Raw genomic sequence first — 20265 nt, 5'->3', positions numbered from 1 at the left:
AAGCTGTATGCAAATGACCTGTGAAATGTCCAATGAAGCATTAGCATATTCAAGCTGTCCACTCTATTCATGAGTGGGAGGTACAGCCACACCCCCAGTGCTTGACTGACAGCCTGTATAATGATGTGCTTCCTGGTGCTGGTGGCCACGCCCCCTGTAGCCTGTGTGCGCATGTGTGTGTGTGTATAGGAGAGATACAGCAGCTCCAGGCTGCAGCCATGTTACAGCAGAACATGTCAGATTCATGTGTAGCTGATGTCTGTGTCTCTCACCTGTATATTAGGAGGATGCAGCATGTCAGCAGATGCAGCACACACACTAGCAATGCTTTACTATACATTACACACAGACATGAGCAGGGGAAGGAGAGGGGAGGGGTAACAAGGGTGACATCACTGCCTCTGACCATGTGACCAGCCTCATTTACATGATAAAGAAAAGATGATTTTACAATGAATAATGTATGAAATAACTAGATAAAGGCTGGGATGGGATCCTTGTGAGCTGCTCCAACAGGTAGAGGTGACAGGACAAGTGACACAGACCTGATGACAGGTGTCCTTTAACCCCTTAGTGCTCTGCGCCATAGCTGTACTGCGCTGAGTCCCGCGAATAGCGCTCAGCGCAGTACAGCTACTGCGCAGAGACGATGCCGGTTCAGCGCTGTATAGCAGCCGAACCGGCATCGTTAGCCGCGGGATTTCAACGGTAATCTACCGTTGACATCCCCGGCTAACACCCGCGGTCGGAGTGGGCTCCGATCGCGGGTGTTTAACCCGTTAAATGCCGCGGTCAACGCGACCGCGGCATTTAACATGCCTTCTGGGGGTCTTTACCCCACGATCGGCCCCCCCGCACCGTTTTCGGGGGGGCCGATCGCTGTTTTGGCACCTCTGGGGTCCGATCGGGACCCCAGAGAAGCCTGGAGGGTTTACCTTTAAGATGGCGTCTGTGACGTCATCTTAAAGGCAAAGTGTCAGCCTATGCAAGTGTATAGGCTGGCACTGATAATACCCTGCAATACATTAGTATTGCAGAGTATTATCAAGAACAAGCAATCAGATGATTGCTTGTTCATATCCCATGGTGGATCATGTAAAAAAATGTAAAAAAAAATGTTTTTCAATAAAAAATTACTTTATAAATCACTAAAAATGCCCCTAAGCCCCAAAACATATAAAGAGACATATAACACTCAAAAAAGTCTAAATCATAACACAAGACGAAACCCCACATATATAGTATCACCGCGTCCGTAACAATCCATAGAATAAAACTAAATAACTATTGAACCCATATGATGAACGCCGTAAAAAAAAAAAACGTTAAAAAACCGCCAAAAATTATGATTTTTACCTATTATATCCCACTAAAAATGCAATAAAAAGTGATCAACAAAACATATGTACTCCAGAATGATACTGTTGCAAAGAACAACATGTCCCGCAAAAAACAAGCCATCAACCAGCTCTGTAGCCAAAAACGTAACAATGTTATGCCACTTGGTAAGACGGCGATAGATTTTTCCCCACATTAGGGTTTTATTTGGCAAATTTAGTAAAACATAAGAAAAAATATTCATGTCTGGTGTCCCCGTAATCGTATCGACCCATAGAATAAAGATAACAGGATTATTAGGCTATACGGTGAACACAAAAAAAAAAAAGTAAAAAATCCAGTACAGAATTGATGCTTTTCTACTCATGACCTCAAAAAAAGTTCCAAAATTTTCAACAATAGGTGATACCAACCCCAAAATGGTAACACTGGAAAAAGCATCTCGTCCCGCAAACAAAATGCCGTCACATGGCCCAAATAACGGAAAAGCGAAAATGTTATAGCCTTCAAAAGGGGGCAACCAGAAAACTAAAATCCTGGCAGCTGCAGGGTGCTCCTTCCCTTCTGCGCCTTGCTGTGCCCCCATAACACAAGTAATGTCCACATGTGGGGGGTCTCTGCACTCGGGAGAAATTGTAGAACAAATTTTATGGTGAGTTTTCTCTTTTTCTCTTTTGGAAATGTGTAAATTTTAGGGCTAGATGAACGTATAACCGACAAAATTTGACCATTCTAAATTTCACCGCCATTTTGATTCAATTACTATGAAGATCTCAAGGGGTTAACAATCTTTGTAAATGCTGTTTCTGATAGCTTGAGGGGTGCAGATTTGAAAATGGGTTGGTTATATAGGGGTTTTTGTTGCTAAATATGTAAAATTTGATTTCAAACAGTATTTATCCCCAAAATAGTCAATTCCGAAAATACGGAAAATCGCTATTCGATTTGTAAGCCACGTGACGTCAAAATAAATTATCCAAACATTTCAAAAATTATGAAAATGTAAAGTAGACAAATGGGAAATGTTATTCTGCAAGTTATTTAGGTGGTAAATTTATCTGCCTGAAAACGCGGTGATTTTGAATTTCGAAAATGGCAAATTTTTCTAAAAATTCATAATTTTTTTCTTTTTTTTGTAAATAAACGCAAAACGTATCAGCCAAAATTTACCACTAAAATGAAGTACAACATGTGGGGAAAAAACAATCTCAGAATCGCTTTGATAAGTAACAGTGTTCAAAAGTTATAACCATATAAAGAGACGCAGGTCAAATTTCAAAAAAAAGTTGCGAGCCTTAACCTGCAAACAGGCTGCGTCCTTAAGGGGTTAAGCTGATCGCATGTGTTTCTCTGGAAACGCATGGGCGTTCGGGCCGAGGACCTCCCCCTGTGCGCTAGCGTCGCGTTATGAACGGACGCCTAGCGGATCGTGTGGCCGCGGCCTTAGGACGTGGCGTTTTGAACCCGTTTTTGGTTCATTTTTAAGCATGCGTTTTCAATCAGTTTAAAAACACATGTTTTTTTGTTTTTTTTTTTAAAACGCATCTGTTTTTGACCGTTTAGCTGCTTATAACCTGTTTATCTATTAAGATAATTGGGGAAAAACTGACTAAAAACGGTAAAAAACGGATGCGTTTTAAAAAACGGACTGAAAACGCCATGTGTGGCATTACATTGAGCTAGTGTTGCTTTTACAAATGCACCTGATGCTTTGCATTATGTATAGGCATGACACCAGGTGCTGCTTACCCATCACATGCTTTTCGATGGAAACACATATGTAATGAGAGCGAGTGACAGCGACATACACATGAATTTCTAAACACAATGCAAATGCAACACGTGGAGCCAGGACAGATGTAGGCTCTGGGAGACTGTAGCTCTCCATAGCGGACATCATGTACTCAGCTTCCCCTGGAGACAGAACGTCGCTCTGGCTGCGGCTTCCTCCAGTATAATCTGCAGCCAGGGACCTGACTGATAACAATAAGGAGAGCTCTGCAAGTATGAGACTACTAGGGGCCTAGAGGTGGCCCCCTGCAATAGCCAACACAGACCCCTGAACCACCGGCATCAACCTGCTGGATCTCTCAGTCTGTGTTCACAAGCGGCGTTTTGAAACGCAATGTAAATGTGATGTTAACATGCGTGTTAACCATCCATTTACAAAACACAAAACCATTACCCGCCGCTGAGATGATGCCGGCTCGGCTCTGGATCGGAGCCGAAGCGGCCAAGGACCCCCCCCCCCATGCACTAGAGTCGCGTTTTGAACTGACGCCAAGCAGAACATGTGACCGCGGCCATTGAATCAGTTTAGAAACGGAATCGAATGGGGTGTGTGCCACGGCATGAACGTATATTGCGTTTTTCTGGAAACGCATTTGATCGGTAACCAGACCCAAGACAACGGGTCTGGTCACCGATTGCATACGGTTATCCGGAAACAGATATGCCGAGTCCCATCCCCTAGTGTTGCTTTAAGAGACACAAGACTATCGGAACATGTGACCGCACCCTGAGGGCATACTCATTGCGTGAGAAACGCATTACAACAGCTGAGAAGAGGTGATTTACCTAATTACATTACTTTTTACACTTGTTAACATAATGTTAACACATGCGCTAACAAAACACATGCGTTAACATCGCGTTTACAATACGTGTTGTAAACGGAAACATTAACAGTAATGTAATTAGGCAAATCAACTCTCCTCAGCTGTTGAAATGCGCAATGAAAACACAACCAAAGAGCAACGCGTTGCGTTTTTGAATGGCTTCAACCTTCATCACATGTTGAAATAACATTGCGTTTCTATTGCATTTGCTAAAACGCAAAGTTACTTCTACACGTGATCATGGCTGAAGCCTTTTGAATGCGTCAAAAACGCATTAAAAAAGTGACGCAACGCATTGTGTGAATGCGCCCTAAAGATGAGCTGCAATACCAAGACCTACCACTATGTAATGCACAACCTCCTACCACACCCGATCCTGGATAGCTATATCAAGGGGTTGTACAAGGTTCAATAGTTACCCTCTATCCACAGGATCTGACCACTGGTGGTTTGGATATCAGGACTCCCCCCCCCCCCAATGATCCTGAACAAGGGTCTCCCCAATGTCATCCCACCACTCCATTTACTATTATAGGAATGCTGGATACTGCCCCTTTAAGGCTGGACCATAAGTCCACGTTCACACACAGCAGGAGAGAGACTGTAACAAGACTCGGACACGCAGCATAGTGGACGCTAGACCGGATTTACAACGCTTTATCTAAAAACTTAGGGAGATGCCACACATGGCGTTTTGAAACCGTTTTTGGTCCGTTTTTAAGCAGTCTGTTAAAACACGCATCCGTTTTTGACAGGTTTTCCGAATGTGCGCAATAAAAAACGGACAAAAACGGATGCGTTTTTTAACAGACTGCTTAAAAATGGACCAAAAACGGTTTCAAAACGCCATGTGTGGCATCTCCCTTAAAGTGATGGCACACGTGGGATTTTGAACGAGTTTTTGGCCCGTTTTTAAGCAGTCCGTTAAAAAATACATGTGTTTTGACCAGTTTCAATAAAGATAATTGGTCAAACCTGTCAAAAACGCATGCTTTTTTTTGACTGACTGCTTAAAAACGGCCCAAAAACGCCATGTGTGCCATCACCCTTAAAGGGGTGTTCCACAGAGCGACATTCCACATACAAATCCCTCAAATTTAAAAGGATTGTCCAGAGACAGACGTTTTTACCTACAAGAACTTTAAATTTAAAGGGGCGGCTCTCTCTATGTGACCCAAATACATTTCTAGTCATGAAGTTACAGAAGCCAATTCCCTCACAGAGCTGCCCCCCTATAACAGAGCCCTGACACCCCGAAATATATATAATCACGTGACTACACTGACAGGGATATCATACACACGCCCACCCTGAGCAGATCCAGCCCTCTGCAGGGTGTAAACGTACAATGTGGCAGATCCGGAGGGTGATACACCCGCACCTCACCTCCTGTCAGGCGCCGCCAGCCCTCACAAAGGCGGGAACACGCAGCCACGCCCACCCCGCGCTTCACAGCGCAACTAGGACACAGCTCCGCCCCTGAGGCGCAGCGATCAGCCAATAGGAACAACGTTGCGTTTTGCCGCCGAAGGTTTGTGGTGACGATGCCCGGCGGCCATTTTGAGCGATGTCTGTCACGATGTTACCGTGTTGTCTGACACGATTTATGAGCGATTATCGTCATTATCGTTTTGTGAGATTGAGTTCAGACTTCTATCGCTGGTTTATGTTAGAGCTTTGTGTGTTCTGCTTAGAAACTGCAAATGCTGTGAGGAGATTTACTGTAATATCTAGTGTGAGGTGTTCACCTCTAGTGCACATTATTTTGGATACATTTTAGTCGGAAATTGATTGTAGTTAACTCTTTGTAGCTTGTCTCTTATTGAACTGAATGGCAGACAGATACTGGCTTAAACTGGGCTAAACTTACCCTTGGCCCGTGTTCACACTGTGCGTTTTGATTGCCTTTTCAGGATGTGTTCTTAAATTAACACGTGCATTTACAAATGCATCACAGAGAGATTTGCCTGATTACACTGCGTTTATGCCACGTGTGAACCATTGACTCCTGAGGGTGCGTTCACACGTTTGACCTGCGTTTTCATTGCGTTTGAAACGCATTACAACAGCAGATGAGAGTTAATTTGTCTTATTACATTACTGTTTACGTTTGTTAATGCAATGTAGACACACGCGTTACCGATGCATTTTGTAAACTGAAATGTTAACAGTGATGTAATTAGGCAAATCACCTCTCCTCAGCTGTTGTATATGCGTTTTAAACACAATGAAAACGCAGGTCAAAACGCAACGTGTGAACGTGCCCTCAATGCTCATTTATGGATATATCAACCTCTCCTCATCTGTTGTAATGCGTTTTAACCCCTTAATGACCGTCGTAAAAAGCCGATTAAGGGTACTTCTTCTGACGCGTACGCCTTTCTACGGCGGCGCGTCAGAAGAAGATTTCGGGACATCGGGTCTCGCTGGTGCCGCTGTCGGGCTGTGACATTACTATTTACATTTGTTAACGTAATGTTAACGTAATGCGTTTTGCAAACAAAAATGTTAACAGCAATGTAGTTAGGCAAATCACCTCTCCTCAGCTGTTGTAATGCATTTTAAAACGCAATGAAAACACAACCAAAGCGCAACGTGTGAACGCACCCTCAGAATTAGAAAATGTAAAAAAGTTTTTAAAAAAAGATGAAATCATTTTATTATATAATTAAATAAATAAATAAAATAAAAGTCCCATAATCTCCCCAGTTACACATGAAATGCAAATAAAGTATATAAAACACAAAAACACGTACATATTTGGTATCACCGCGTCTGTATCAATCTGTACAATAAATGAAATCCATATTGAACCCGCTTGGTGAACGCTGTAAAAACAAAACCCGAAAAACAAGCCAAAAATATACATTTTTCATAAAATCTCTACACAAAAATGTTATAAAAAGTGATCAAAAAAAGTTACGTTCCCTAATATGATACGACTGAAAAGAACAACTCCTTTCGCAAAAAATAAGCCCTCAACCAGATCTGACAACAGAAAAATACAGAAGTTATGGCCCAAAAAGTTGTCGATAGTAAAAACAATGCAGTTTTCTCCAATATTGGTTTTGCTCAGGAAAATTGAGCAAAGATGAGAAAAACGATATAAATGAGGAATCACCGCAATCGTAGTGAACCAGAGAATAAAGATGAAATTTTATTTTTACGTTGCGGGGGGGGGGGGGGGGGGGAAATGCTAAAAATTCAAAATAAAAATTGATGATTTTGTTTGTTTCCCCCTTAAAATAGTTAATAAAATCTCATGAATAAGCTTTAGACTCCCAAAATAATTATCTCTACATTGTATTTCATCCCGCAAATAATAAGCCTCATATGTTCGGATTGCCAAAAAAAATAAAAATGTATAGGTCATACAATGTGACAATACAAATCTGCTGTGAATGGCGCCTCCATTCATTCTATACTCGGCCGTGCGCCCGTACAGCAGGACACCACCACATATGGGGTATCGATACTCGGGAGGAATTGGGCATCAAGCACTGCAGAGCGTTTCATCATTTAATTTATTATGAAACGGTCAGTTTTGGCCTAAATGAATGTATTTTCCAAAAAATTCCATAGTTTCTAAATCGCAGGTCCATATTGTTTTAACCCATGTGAAACACTTAAAGGGTTAATGGACTTAATAGAAGTTGTTTTACATACGTTGAGGGGTGAAGTTTTTATAGTGGGGTAATTTATGGGGTGTTACTATTATTTAGGCCTCAGTCACCTGAAAGCTGAGTTTTCCCTCAAAATGTGAGTTTTGGCAATTTTCATGAAAATAAGAAAAATCGCACCTAAAGTTCTGCACCTCATAACATCCTAGAAAAATGACCAGAAGCATAAAATATCATCCCAACATAAAGCAGATATTCTGTAAATGTAATTTATCAAACTTTTTGGGTAGTTTTACTTCCTGTCTGGAAAGCAGAACATTTCAAACTTGGAAAATGAAGAATTTTTACAAACTTTTGCCAAATGTTCACTTTTTTTTCAAAACAAATTGCAAAACTTATCACTTAAATTTTATAACTAACATGAAGTACAATGTGTCACGAGAAAACATTCTCAAAATCACCCGGATATGTTAAAGCGTTCTGAAGTTATAACCAATTATCGTGAGACAGGGCAGATTTGAAAAATCGAGTCTGGTCATTGAGCTGAAAACTAGTGTCAGTGATAAGGGGTTAAACGCAATGAAAACCCATGGTTGTCAGTGTTATGGGGGCTGTGGTTGTCAGTGTTATGGGGGGCTGTGGGTGTCGGTGTTATGGGGGGGCTGTGGGTGTCAGTGTTATGGGGGCTGTGGTTGTCAGTGTTATGGGGGGCTGTGGATGTCAGTGTTATGGGGGGCTGTGGGTGCCAGTGTTATAGGGGGCAGTGGGTGTCAGTGTTATGGGGGCTGTGGGTGTCAGTGTTATGGGGGGCTGTGGGTGTCAGTGTTATGGGGGGATGTGGGTGTCGGTGTTATGGGGGGCTGTGGGTGTCAGTGTTATGGGGGCTGTGGGTGCCAGTGTTATAGGGGGCAGTGGGTGTCAGTGTTATGGGGGCTGTGGGTGTCAGTGTTATGGGGGGCTGTGGGTGTCAGTGTTATGGGGGGCTGTGGTTGTCAGTGTTATGGGGGGCTGTGGGTGTCAGTGTTATGGGGGCTGTGGGTGTCAGTGTTATGGGGGGCTGTGGGTGTCAGTGTTATGGGGAGCTGTGGGTGTCGGTGTTATGGGGGCTGTGAGTGTCAGTGTTATGGGGGGCTGTGGGTGTCAGTGTTATGGGGGGGCTGTGGGTGTCAGTGTTATGGGGGCTGTGGGTGTCAGTGTTATGGGGGGCTGTGGGTGTCAGTGTTATGGGGGCTGTGGGTGTCGGTGTTATGGGGGGCTGTGGGTGTCAGTGTTATGGGGGGCTGTGGGTGTCAGTGTTATGGGGGGCTGTAGGTGTCAGTGTTATGGGGGGCTGTGGGTGTCAGTGTAATGGGGGGCTGTGGATGTCAGTGTAATGGGGGGCTGTGGGTGTCAGTGTTATGGGGGCTGTGGGTGTCAGTGTTATGGGGGCTGTGGGTGTCAGTGTTATGGGGGGCTGTGGGTGTCAGTGTTATGGGGGCTGTGGGTGTCGGTGTTATGGGGGCTGTGGGTGTCAGTGTTATGGGGGGCTGTGGGTGTCAGTGTTATGGGGGGCTGTGGGTGTCAGTGTTATGGGGGGCTGTGGGTGTCAGTGTTATGGGGGGCTGTGGGTGTCAGTGTTATGGGGGGCTGTGGTTGTCTGTGTTATGGGGGGCTGTGGGTGTCAGTATACACACCAGTGTAACAGCACCACTACCAGTATACACACCAGTATAACAGCACCACTACCAGTATACACACCAGTATAACAGCACCACTACCAGTATACACCAGTATAACAGCACCACTACCAGTATACACCAGTATAACAGCACCACTACCAGTATACACACCAGTATAACAGCACCACTACCAGTATACACACCAGTATAACAGCACCACTACCAGTATACACACCAGTATAACAGCACCACTACCAGTATACACCAGTATAACAGCACCACTACCAGTATACACACCAGTGTAACAGCACCACTACCAGTATACACACCAGTATAACAGCACCACTACCAGTATACACCAGTATAACAGCACCACTACCAGTATACACACCAGTATAACAGCACCACTACCAGTATACACACCAGTATAACAGCACCACTACCAGTATACACACCAGTATAACAGCACCACTACCAGTATACACCAGTATAACAGCACCACTACCAGTATACACACCAGTATAACAGCACCACTACCAGTATACACCAGTATAACAGCACCACTACCAGTATACACACCAGTATAACAGCACCACTACCAGTATACACACCAGTATAACAGCACCACTACCAGTATACACACCAGTATAACAGCACCACCACCAGTATACACACCAGTATAACAGCACCACTACCAGTATACACACCAGTATAACAGCACCACTACCAGTATACACACCAGTATAACAGCACCACTACCAGTATACACACCAGTATAACAGCACCACTACCAGTATACACACCAGTATAACAGCACCACTACCAGTATACACACCAGTATAACAGCACCACTACCAGTATACACACCAGTATAACAGCACCACTACCAGTATACACACCAGTATAACAGCACCACTACCAGTATACACACCAGTATAACAGCACCACTACCAGTATACACCAGTATAACAGCACCACTACCAGTATACACACCAGTATAACAGCACCACTACCAGTATACACACCAGTATAACAGCACCACTACCAGTATACACACCAGTATAACAGCACCACTACCAGTATACATACCAGTATAACAGCACCACTACCAGTATACACCAGTATAACAGCACCACTACCAGTATACACACCAGTATAACAGCACCACTACCAGTATACACACCAGTATAACAGCACCACTACCAGTATACACACCAGTATAACAGCACCACTACCAGTATACACACCAGTATAACAGCACCACTACCAGTATACACACCAGTATAACAGCACCACTACCAGTATACACACCAGTATAACAGCACCACTACCAGTATACACACCAGTATAACAGCACCACTACCAGTATACACACCAGTATAACAGCACCACCACCAGTATACACACCAGTATAACAGCACCACTACCAGTATACACACCAGTATAACAGCACCACTACCAGTATACACACCAGTATAACAGCACCACTACCAGTATACACACCAGTATAACAGCACCACTACCAGTATACACACCAGTATAACAGCACCACTACCAGTATACACCAGTATAACAGCACCACTACCAGTATACACACCAGTATAACAGCACCACTACCAGTATACATACCAGTATAACAGCACCACTACCAGTATACACCAGTATAACAGCACCACTACCAGTATACACACCAGTATAACAGCACCACCACCAGTATACACACCAGTATAACAGCACCGCTACCAGTATACACACCAGTATAATAGCACCGCTACCAGTATACACCAGTATAACAGCACCGCTACCAGTATACACACCAGTATAACAGCACCACTACCAGTATACACCAGTATAACAGCACCACTACCAGTATACACACCAGTATAACAGCACCACCACCAGTATACACACCAGTATAACAGCACCACCACCAGTATACACACCAGTATAACAGCACCGCTACCAGTATACACACCAGTATAATAGCACCGCTACCAGTATACACACCAGTATAATAGCACCGCTACCAGTATACACCAGTATAACAGCACCACTACCAGTATACATACCAGTATAACAGCACCACTACCAGTATACACCAGTATAACAGCACCACTACCAGTATACACACCAGTATAACAGCACCACCACCAGTATACACACCAGTATAACAGCACCGCTACCAGTATACACACCAGTATAATAGCACCGCTACCAGTATACACCAGTATAACAGCACCGCTACCAGTATACACACCAGTATAACAGCACCACTACCAGTATACACACCAGTATAACAGCACCACTACCAGTATACACACCAGTATAACAGCACCACTACCAGTATACACACCAGTATAACAGCACCACTACCAGTATACACACCAGTATAACAGCACCACTACCAGTATACACCAGTATAACAGCACCACTACCAGTATACACACCAGTATAACAGCACCACTACCAGTATACACACCAGTATAACAGCACCACTACCAGTATACACACCAGTATAACAGCACCACTACCAGTATACACACCAGTATAACAGCACCACTACCAGTATACACACCAGTATAACAGCACCACTACCAGTATACACACCAGTATAACAGCACCACTACCAGTATACACACCAGTATAACAGCACCACTACCAGTATACACACCAGTATAACAGCACCACTACCAGTATACACCAGTATAACAGCACCACTACCAGTATACACACCAGTATAACAGCACCACTACCAGTATACACACCAGTATAACAGCACCACTACCAGTATACACACCAGTATAACAGCACCACTACCAGTATACACCAGTATAACAGCACCACTACCAGTATACACACCAGTATAACAGCACCACTACCAGTATATACACCAGTATAACAGCACCACTACCAGTATACACACCAGTATAACAGCACCACTACCAGTATACACACCAGTATAACAGCACCGCTACCAGTATACACACCAGTATAACAGCACCGCTACCAGTATACACACCAGTATAACAGCACCGCTACCAGTATACACACCAGTATAACAGCACCACTACCAGTATACACACCAGTATAACAGCACCACTACCAGTATACACACCAGTATAACAGCACCACTACCAGTATACACACCAGTATAACAGCACCACTACCAGTATACACACCAGTATAACAGCACCACTACCAGTATACACACCAGTATAACAGCACCACTACCAGTATACACACCAGTATAACAGCACCACTACCAGTATACACCAGTATAACAGCACCACTACCAGTATACACCAGTATAACAGCACCACTACCAGTATACACACCAGTATAACAGCACCACTACCAGTATACACACCAGTATAACAGCACCACTACCAGTATACACACCAGTATAACAGCACCACTACCAGTATACACACCAGTATAACAGCACCACTACCAGTATACACACCAGTATAAGAGGCAGCTGTAATGTCCTTTATGTCCTCTCGCATCCCCTACACAGAGACAGATGGAGCACAGGGGGAGACGTCTACTCATCATACACATCACATGGAGATGATTGTCTGTACACATTCTCTCTCTCTCTCTCTCTCTCTCTCTCTCTCATCTTTCTTACATCTATCTTACACTTATTTATCTCTCCTTCTCCTCTGTCTATTATGTGTTTCTCTTTGAATGTAATATTCTTATATCTATGGTCTTCATATTAGTATGTATACATTTTATCGGGCCTACTGTCCGTCTATCTTTACTATTTCATATATATTTATGTTTCTCAATTGTAGCAATATATTTCCATGCTATACATGCCTCTTCTCAGTATGTATCCATGTCTATTTGTCTAATATCCAATAACTTAGCTCACATCTATCTATCAATCAGCCTTCCTTCTCTCCTTTTGTATATTTCCTATCAAGTGCTGGTGTTTTCTTGCAGTCGGGGTGTATACATTATCCATGGCAGTAGTGATCTGTGGGTGGGCGATGAGCGGCCCCCTCATACACGCCCAGCCTGTTCTACCCATAGATACAGCAGCAGCAGCCGGCGGCTCTAGGACCACGGGGCAACCTGCTTCTCCTTTGTCTTCCAGCTGATCCAGTGCCGGGTCTCACCACAGCAGCTCTGTAGGTATTATATATACATTGTATTATACTATATAGCACACCTGTACGTATTATATATGCATTGTATTATACTATATAGCACATCTGTACGTGTTATATATGCATTGTATTGTACTATATTATAGCACATCTGTACGTGTTATATATACACTGTATTATACTATATAGCACATCTGTACGTGTTATATATACACTGTATTATACTATATAGCACATCTGTACGTGTTATATATGCATTGTATTGTACTATATAGCACATCTGTATGTAGTATCTGTGCATTGTATTATACTGTATATCACATCTGTATGTATTGTATATAGATTGGATTGTACTATATACATCACATCTGTACATATCGCATATGCATTGGATTTACTGTATACAGTAAGTTATTTTACTACGTACACCACATCTGTATGTAGTATATATACATTTTATTTACTATATAGCACATCTGTAGGTATTATATATACATTGTATTATACTACATAGCACACCTGTACGTATTATATATACATTTTATTATACTAAATAGCACATCTGTATGTAGTATCTGTACATTGTATTATACTGTATATCACATCTGTATGTATTGTATATACATTCGATGATCTATGTATTATATGTACATTGCATTTTGCTATATACACCACATCTGTACATTTTTATTGTATTATACTATATACAGCACATCTGTACGTGTTATATACCGGTATATCTTATGTTATTTTATATATCACATCTGTATTATATCTACTTTATATTATACTTTATATGTTGTATGTACATTATATGATACTATATAAATCACATCTATGCTATCACATCTGCATGTATTGTGTATTTACATTGTATTATACTATGCATCTCACCTGTATGTATTACATATACATTGTATTATACTTTACATTTTATTGTATTCTACTGTAATACTATATTTTATTATATTATACAATTTACATCACATCTGTACATATATGTTCCTTGTATTATTTTAAATCTCACATCTGTGTATATATATATATATATATATATATATATATATATCTGTTATAAATATATTGTATTATACTTTAAATGACATCTGTATGTATTATATTTTACACATTACATCTGTATCTATTGTATATACATTGTATTATACTATATACATCCAATCTGTACGTATTACATATACGTTGTATTATACATCACGTCTGTACAGTTTAGTGTATTACACTATGTATTATACCGTCATACTAGATTTAATTGTATTATACTATATACATTACATCTGTATGCATTGTATATACATTGCATTTTTCTATACATCAAATATGTATATATTGTCACACGTTTATCAAAAACGAGGTGCAGTTTACCTGTGAAGTTTGCCGGGTGCGGCACATGTTCTTAATGAATTAACCAACTTTTTTGGTGCACCCTTAACATAGGGCAGGCAACGCTCTTCTGTTGGACTCTGCATGATAAATGTGACTGTGCACCGGAACTTCCTTTATGTGCAAAATGTATAAATACATATGCAAACAGTTTGCACTGAAAAGAATGTGGAGCAAGGGCTTTAATAAATGTGGGCCACTAGTTATACATTGTATTGTACTATGCACACCACGTATGTATGTATTATGTATACTTTGTATTATACTACACATCACATCTGTATGTAGTAGTCACATGTCTATATTATTGTGTGTGTTATTTAGGGCAGACCTCCCTCTGTCTATGCGTCCTCATCCTAACAGTAGATATGCAGCAACACTGTGTGTATAGTAGAGCTCCAGTATATGTACCTATTCTATATTCTATTTCACTGTCTCCACTGTCCATTTAACCCTCCATATATGTCCCTGTACAATCATCTGATTTATGTCCCTGTCACCTATCTAAAATGTCTCCTAATTTCTGTTTTATATCAATATCTATGAATACCCTGTCATTCCTTATATCATTTTCTCTGTATATGATCCTTTATTATGTTCATAAAAGCACTTTGTGATATCCGCCATATTTCTATGTCTTTCAGGTCCTTGTTAATATTCTGCTGTGTTTGCAGACCTCTCCAGCACGGGCACTGTGGCCGTCATGCCTGGTTACCAGCTCGTCCTTCTCTTCCTGACTGCTGTTCCAGGAATCCTCCATGCCAGGGCTAATGAAGTACGGAGCTGTGTGGACACTGCCCGGGAGCTTAGAGACAGAGGCCTAAGTGATATCCCTGAGGTCCGGACCCCAATATCTGGTATAGTAGCCATTTATATGCAAATCCTGTATATCATCTGTGCATATGCTATTTGCCTGTCTCATATCTGTCTATCTATCGTCTGTCTATATTTATATATATTTCTCCATCTTTACTACGGTAATTTTCTAGGTAAATATATTCATAAAGGTGCAAATTGACAGATGTCGGTAACATCCCATTCAATCCATACTGGCAAATATATCACACCATAGATGTCCATAAAATATTGCAATTTTTAGCAAGGTTCGTCTCATGGTCCAAAGAATATAAGTTATGTGTAAGAAACAGAAATGACACAGAGAAAAAGCTTTGAGCACATGAAGAAATTGAGTTGTCAAAAAACATAGAAAGCAGTCCCTTAGTGATAAGGCCAAGGTACCACACAAGACACATCTCATCAGGGGTAAGTTCTGGGATATGATGCGTTTGCGCAATGCAGGACACTAGTTTCTCCATACAGGAGGCATCTTTAAGCTTCATTGCCAACAAATTGCTCAAAATATAAAATATTCAAAATATCGAAAGTGTCATATGTTTTTACTACACAAAACGTATCTATGGCGTGACCACTGTGTCAGGTTAACATTGAAGATGACGCGTCTTCAATTTGCTTATTTTTAGGTGTTCTGGGACACATCTAATTGGTGACCCGTCCTCAGGATGTGCCAAGTATTAAAGTACCTGAAAATCCCTAAAAGGTTTTTGGTCTTTGTTGTAAGATACTAAGTCTTTGCTGTGTTTTGTAGGGGAACACCTCCGGATCTGCCCCCAGGAGTACACATGCTGTCCCAGTGAGACCGAGCAAAGGCTGAGTGAGGAGAGCGTCAGAGATTTAGCTCGTATTGTCAACGAGACTGTTAGCTATCCCACCGGAGTATTAACCAAGGCCAGGAAGAAGTTCCAGGGTAAGTAAATGGACGTTATATTCCCTCATTACTTCTACCATCATGTTTGGAAGACACTGACTAATTTATATGGTATGTTCTGATGTTCACTTAAGGGGCTATTCTTATCTGGGCATTGCCATTTAAAAAATATATTTAAAAAAACATACCTGTTTGAAGATAATTTTCAATAAATGAAGCCATGCTGTCCTTCAGAAACAAGTTTGTTATCCTTGGATACGACCACATCTGCTAGAGTAATTGTACAAAGTGACAAATGGTTTTTAGATCTGAAATGTCCAGGGGTTAGCTCATGTCCCTTAGCCATCCTGTAGTAATCAAGACTGAATCCAGGTGATCAGGCAGGGCTCAATAGCACATGCATGTCCAACCCTGCCAGCGTGCAGGGGTGGTCGTGTCCAAGGATAACTTTCTCCTTTATAAGGGACAGCATAATAATGGGAAATTATCTTCACACAGGGACATTTATTTTAACAAAATTAACTTGAAGAAATGTATGTACTGTATATGGTAGATTAATTAAATCTGAATGCTCAGATGCAGATGATAGTACCCCCTTAAATAAGAATCAGATCAGGGGTGTAAGCAATAAGGAGCTGGTTGTCACGCCTGCATCACAGAACTTTCTATTATGACTTGTATGTGGAGGCAGTCAGCAATCCTCCATGTAATGCGCCTTCCGAGTGCATATTACTGTAGACATTATTATATGTAATGCTATATATTGTTGTGGGCATAATTATATGAGCACTAACACAGTGGGATAGGGTTGGCACTGGTATATGGGCAGTGGTATTGCGGGCACTGGTATACGGGCAGTGATATTGCGGGCACTGGTGTATGGGCAGTGATATTGGGGGCACTGGTATATGGGCAGTGGTATTGCGGGCACTGGTGTATGGGCAGTGATATTGCGGGCACTGGTGTATGGGCAGTGATATTGTGGGCACTGGTGTATGGGCAGTGATATTGCGGGCACTGGTGTATGGGCAGTGATATTGGGGGCACTGGTATATGGGCAGTGATATTGGGGGCACTGGTGTATGGGCAGTGATATTGGGGGCACTGGTGTATGGGCAGTGATATTGGGGGCACTGGTGTATGGGCAGTGATATTGGGGGCACTGGTATACGGGCAGTGATATTGCGGGCACTGGTATACGGGCAGTGATATTGCGGGCACTGGTGTATGGGCAGTGATATTGCGGGCACTGGTGTATGGGCAGTGATATTGGGGGCACTGGTGTATGGGCAGTGATATTGCGGGCACTGGTATACGGGCAGTGATATTGCTGGCACTGGTGTATGGGCAGTGATATTGTGGGCACGGGTATATGGGCAGTGATATTGGGGGCACTGGTGTATGGGCAGTGATATTGGGGGCACTGGTATACGGGCAGTGATATTGCGGGCACTGGTATACGGGCAGTGATATTGCGGGCACTGGTGTATGGGCAGTGATATTGTGGGCACTGGTATATGGGCAGTGATATTGTGGGCACTGGTGTATGGGCAGTGATATTGGGGGCACTGGTGTATGGGCAGTGATATTGGGGGCACTGGTGTATGGGCAGTGATATTGGGGGCACTGGTGTATGGGCAGTGATATTGGGGGCACTGGTATATGGGCAGTGATATTGGGGGCACTGGTATACGGGCAGTGATATTGCGGGCACTGGTATATGGACAGTGATATTGGGGGCACTGGTGTATGGGCAGTGATATTGGGGGCACTGGTGTATGGGCAGTGATATTGGGGGCACTGGTATACGGGCAGTGATATTGCGGGCACTGGTATATGGACAGTGATATTGGGGGCACTGGTGTATGGGCAGTGATATTGGGGGCACTGGTGTATGGGCAGTGATATTGGGGGCACTGGTGTATGGGCAGTGATATTGGGGGCACTGGTATACGGGCAGTGATATTGCGGGCACTGGTATACGGGCAGTGATATTGCGGGCACTGGTGTATGGGCACTGGTGTATGGGCAGTGATATTGGGGGCACTGGTGTATGGGCAGTGATATTGGGGGCACTGGTATACGGGCAGTGATATTGTGGGCACTGGTATATGGGCAGTGATATTGTGGGCACTGGTATATGGGCAGTGATATTGCGGGCACTGGTGTATGGGCAGTGATATTGGGGGCACTGGTGTATGGGCAATGATATTGGGGGCACTGGTATATGGGCAGTGATATTGTGGGCACTGGTGTATGGGCAGTGATATTGCGGGCACTGGTGTATGGGCAGTGATATTGGGGGCACTGGTATATGGGCAGTGATATTGCGGGCACTGGTGTATGGGCAGTGATATTGGGGGCACTGGTGTATGGGCAGTGATATTGCGGGCACTGGTGTATGGGCAGTGATATTGGGGGCACTGGTATATGGGCAGTGATATTGCGGGCACTGGTGTATGGGCAGTGATATTGGGGGCACTGGTGTATGGGCAGTGATATTGTGGGCACTGGTGTATGGGCAGTGATATTGGGGGCACTGGTATATGGGCAGTGATATTGGGGGCACTGGTATATGGGCAGTGATATTGGGGGCACTGGTGTATGGGCAGTGATATTGGGGGCACTGGTGTATGGCCAGTGATATTGGGGGCACTGGTATACGGGCAGTGATATTGCGGGCACTGGTGTATGGGCAGTGATATTGGGGGCACTGGTATACGGGCAGTGATATTGCGGGCACTGGTGTATGGGCAGTGATATTGCGGGCACTGGTGTATGGGCAGTGATATTGCGGGCACTGGTGTATGGGCAGTGATATTGTGGGCACTGGTGTATGGGCAGTGATATTGTGGGCACTGGTGTATGGGCAATGATATTGTGGGCACTGGTGTATGGGCAATGATATTGGGGGCACTGGTATATGGGCAGTGATATTGCGGGCACTGGTGTATGGGCAGTGATATTGCGGGCACTGGTGTATGGGCAGTGATATTGTGGGCACTGGTGTATGGGCAATGATATTGGGGGCACTGGTATATGGGCAGTGATATTGCGGGCACTGGTGTATGGGCAGTGATATTGTGGGCACTGGTGTATGGGCAATGATATTGGGGGCACTGGTATATGGGCAGTGATATTGCGGGCACTGGTGTATGGGCAGTGATATTGCGGGCACTGGTATATGGGCAGTGATATTGGGGGCACTGGTATATGGGCAGTGATATTGGGGGCACTGGTGTATGGGCAGTGAAATTGCGGGCACTGGTGTATGGGCAGTGATATTGCGGGCACTGGTATATGGGCAGTGATATTGGGGGCACTGGTATATGGGCAGTGATATTGCGGGCACTGGTGTATGGGCAGTGATATTGTGGGCACTGGTATATGGGCAGTGATATTGCGGGCACTGGTGTATGGGCAGTGATATTGTGGGCACTGGTATACGGGCAGTGATATTGCGGGCACTGGTATACGGACAGTGATATTGTGGGCACTGGTATATGGTGCTGCTTGGGTTATTATTTTAGGCACTTCCGTGTTGTATCATGTGGAGCAGCTATTTTAGTTGTTTGGTCTAATCTGTCATTTCAGAAATATTTTCCATTATCCTTTGCACATTTCACTATTGATTTCTTGTATTTCTGCTTTGTAAAGCTTTGTTCCTGTGCTTCTGTGTAGCACAATATTGGTCTAAGGCTACATTCACATTGTGTGCCTGTTGTACCGTTCTACGGCGGGCACTTGTTAGCGCTGGGGAGAGGAGGAGGGGATGAGTGCTGCTCC

The 20265-nt window shown here is 43.3% G+C and overlaps 2 protein-coding genes across 12 annotated transcripts in view; one reads left to right on the top strand and one right to left on the bottom strand.

The window, feature by feature from the left end:
• The window catches only part of STAG3 (STAG3 cohesin complex component), a 31469-nt gene extending 25970 nt beyond the window's left edge, over positions 1–5499 (bottom strand). For 2 of the 6 annotated variants that reach the window (XM_072149869.1, XM_072149873.1), the window contains exon 1: positions 5343–5490. The gene's annotated coding sequence lies outside the window, so the exon portion shown is untranslated. Of the gene's footprint in view, positions 1–5242 lie in introns of all 6 variants that reach the window. The other 4 variants (XM_072149874.1, XM_072149870.1, XM_072149872.1 and 1 more) reach the window with 4 other exon arrangements.
• GPC2 (glypican 2) overlaps positions 5496–20265 on the top strand; it is a 27796-nt gene continuing 13026 nt past the window's right edge. Inside the window, exons 1-4 of one of the 6 annotated variants that reach the window (XM_072149881.1) lie at positions 5496–5589; positions 13186–13377; positions 15428–15610; positions 16360–16518. In XM_072149881.1, the coding sequence (XP_072005982.1) occupies positions 15457–15610; positions 16360–16518 (313 nt within the window). In that variant the 5' untranslated portion in view covers positions 5496–5589; positions 13186–13377; positions 15428–15456. Of the gene's footprint in view, positions 5590–12647; positions 13378–15397; positions 15611–16359; positions 16519–20265 lie in introns of those variants that run through there. The other 5 variants (XM_072149880.1, XM_072149876.1, XM_072149879.1 and 2 more) reach the window with 5 other exon arrangements.

The sequence above is a fragment of the Engystomops pustulosus genome, chromosome 4 (assembly GCF_040894005.1).
Source record: "Engystomops pustulosus chromosome 4, aEngPut4.maternal, whole genome shotgun sequence".
NCBI lineage: Eukaryota > Metazoa > Chordata > Amphibia > Anura > Leptodactylidae > Engystomops > Engystomops pustulosus.
Note: the sequence above shows the minus strand (reverse complement) of the source record. Positions and strands in the feature narration are given on the sequence as shown.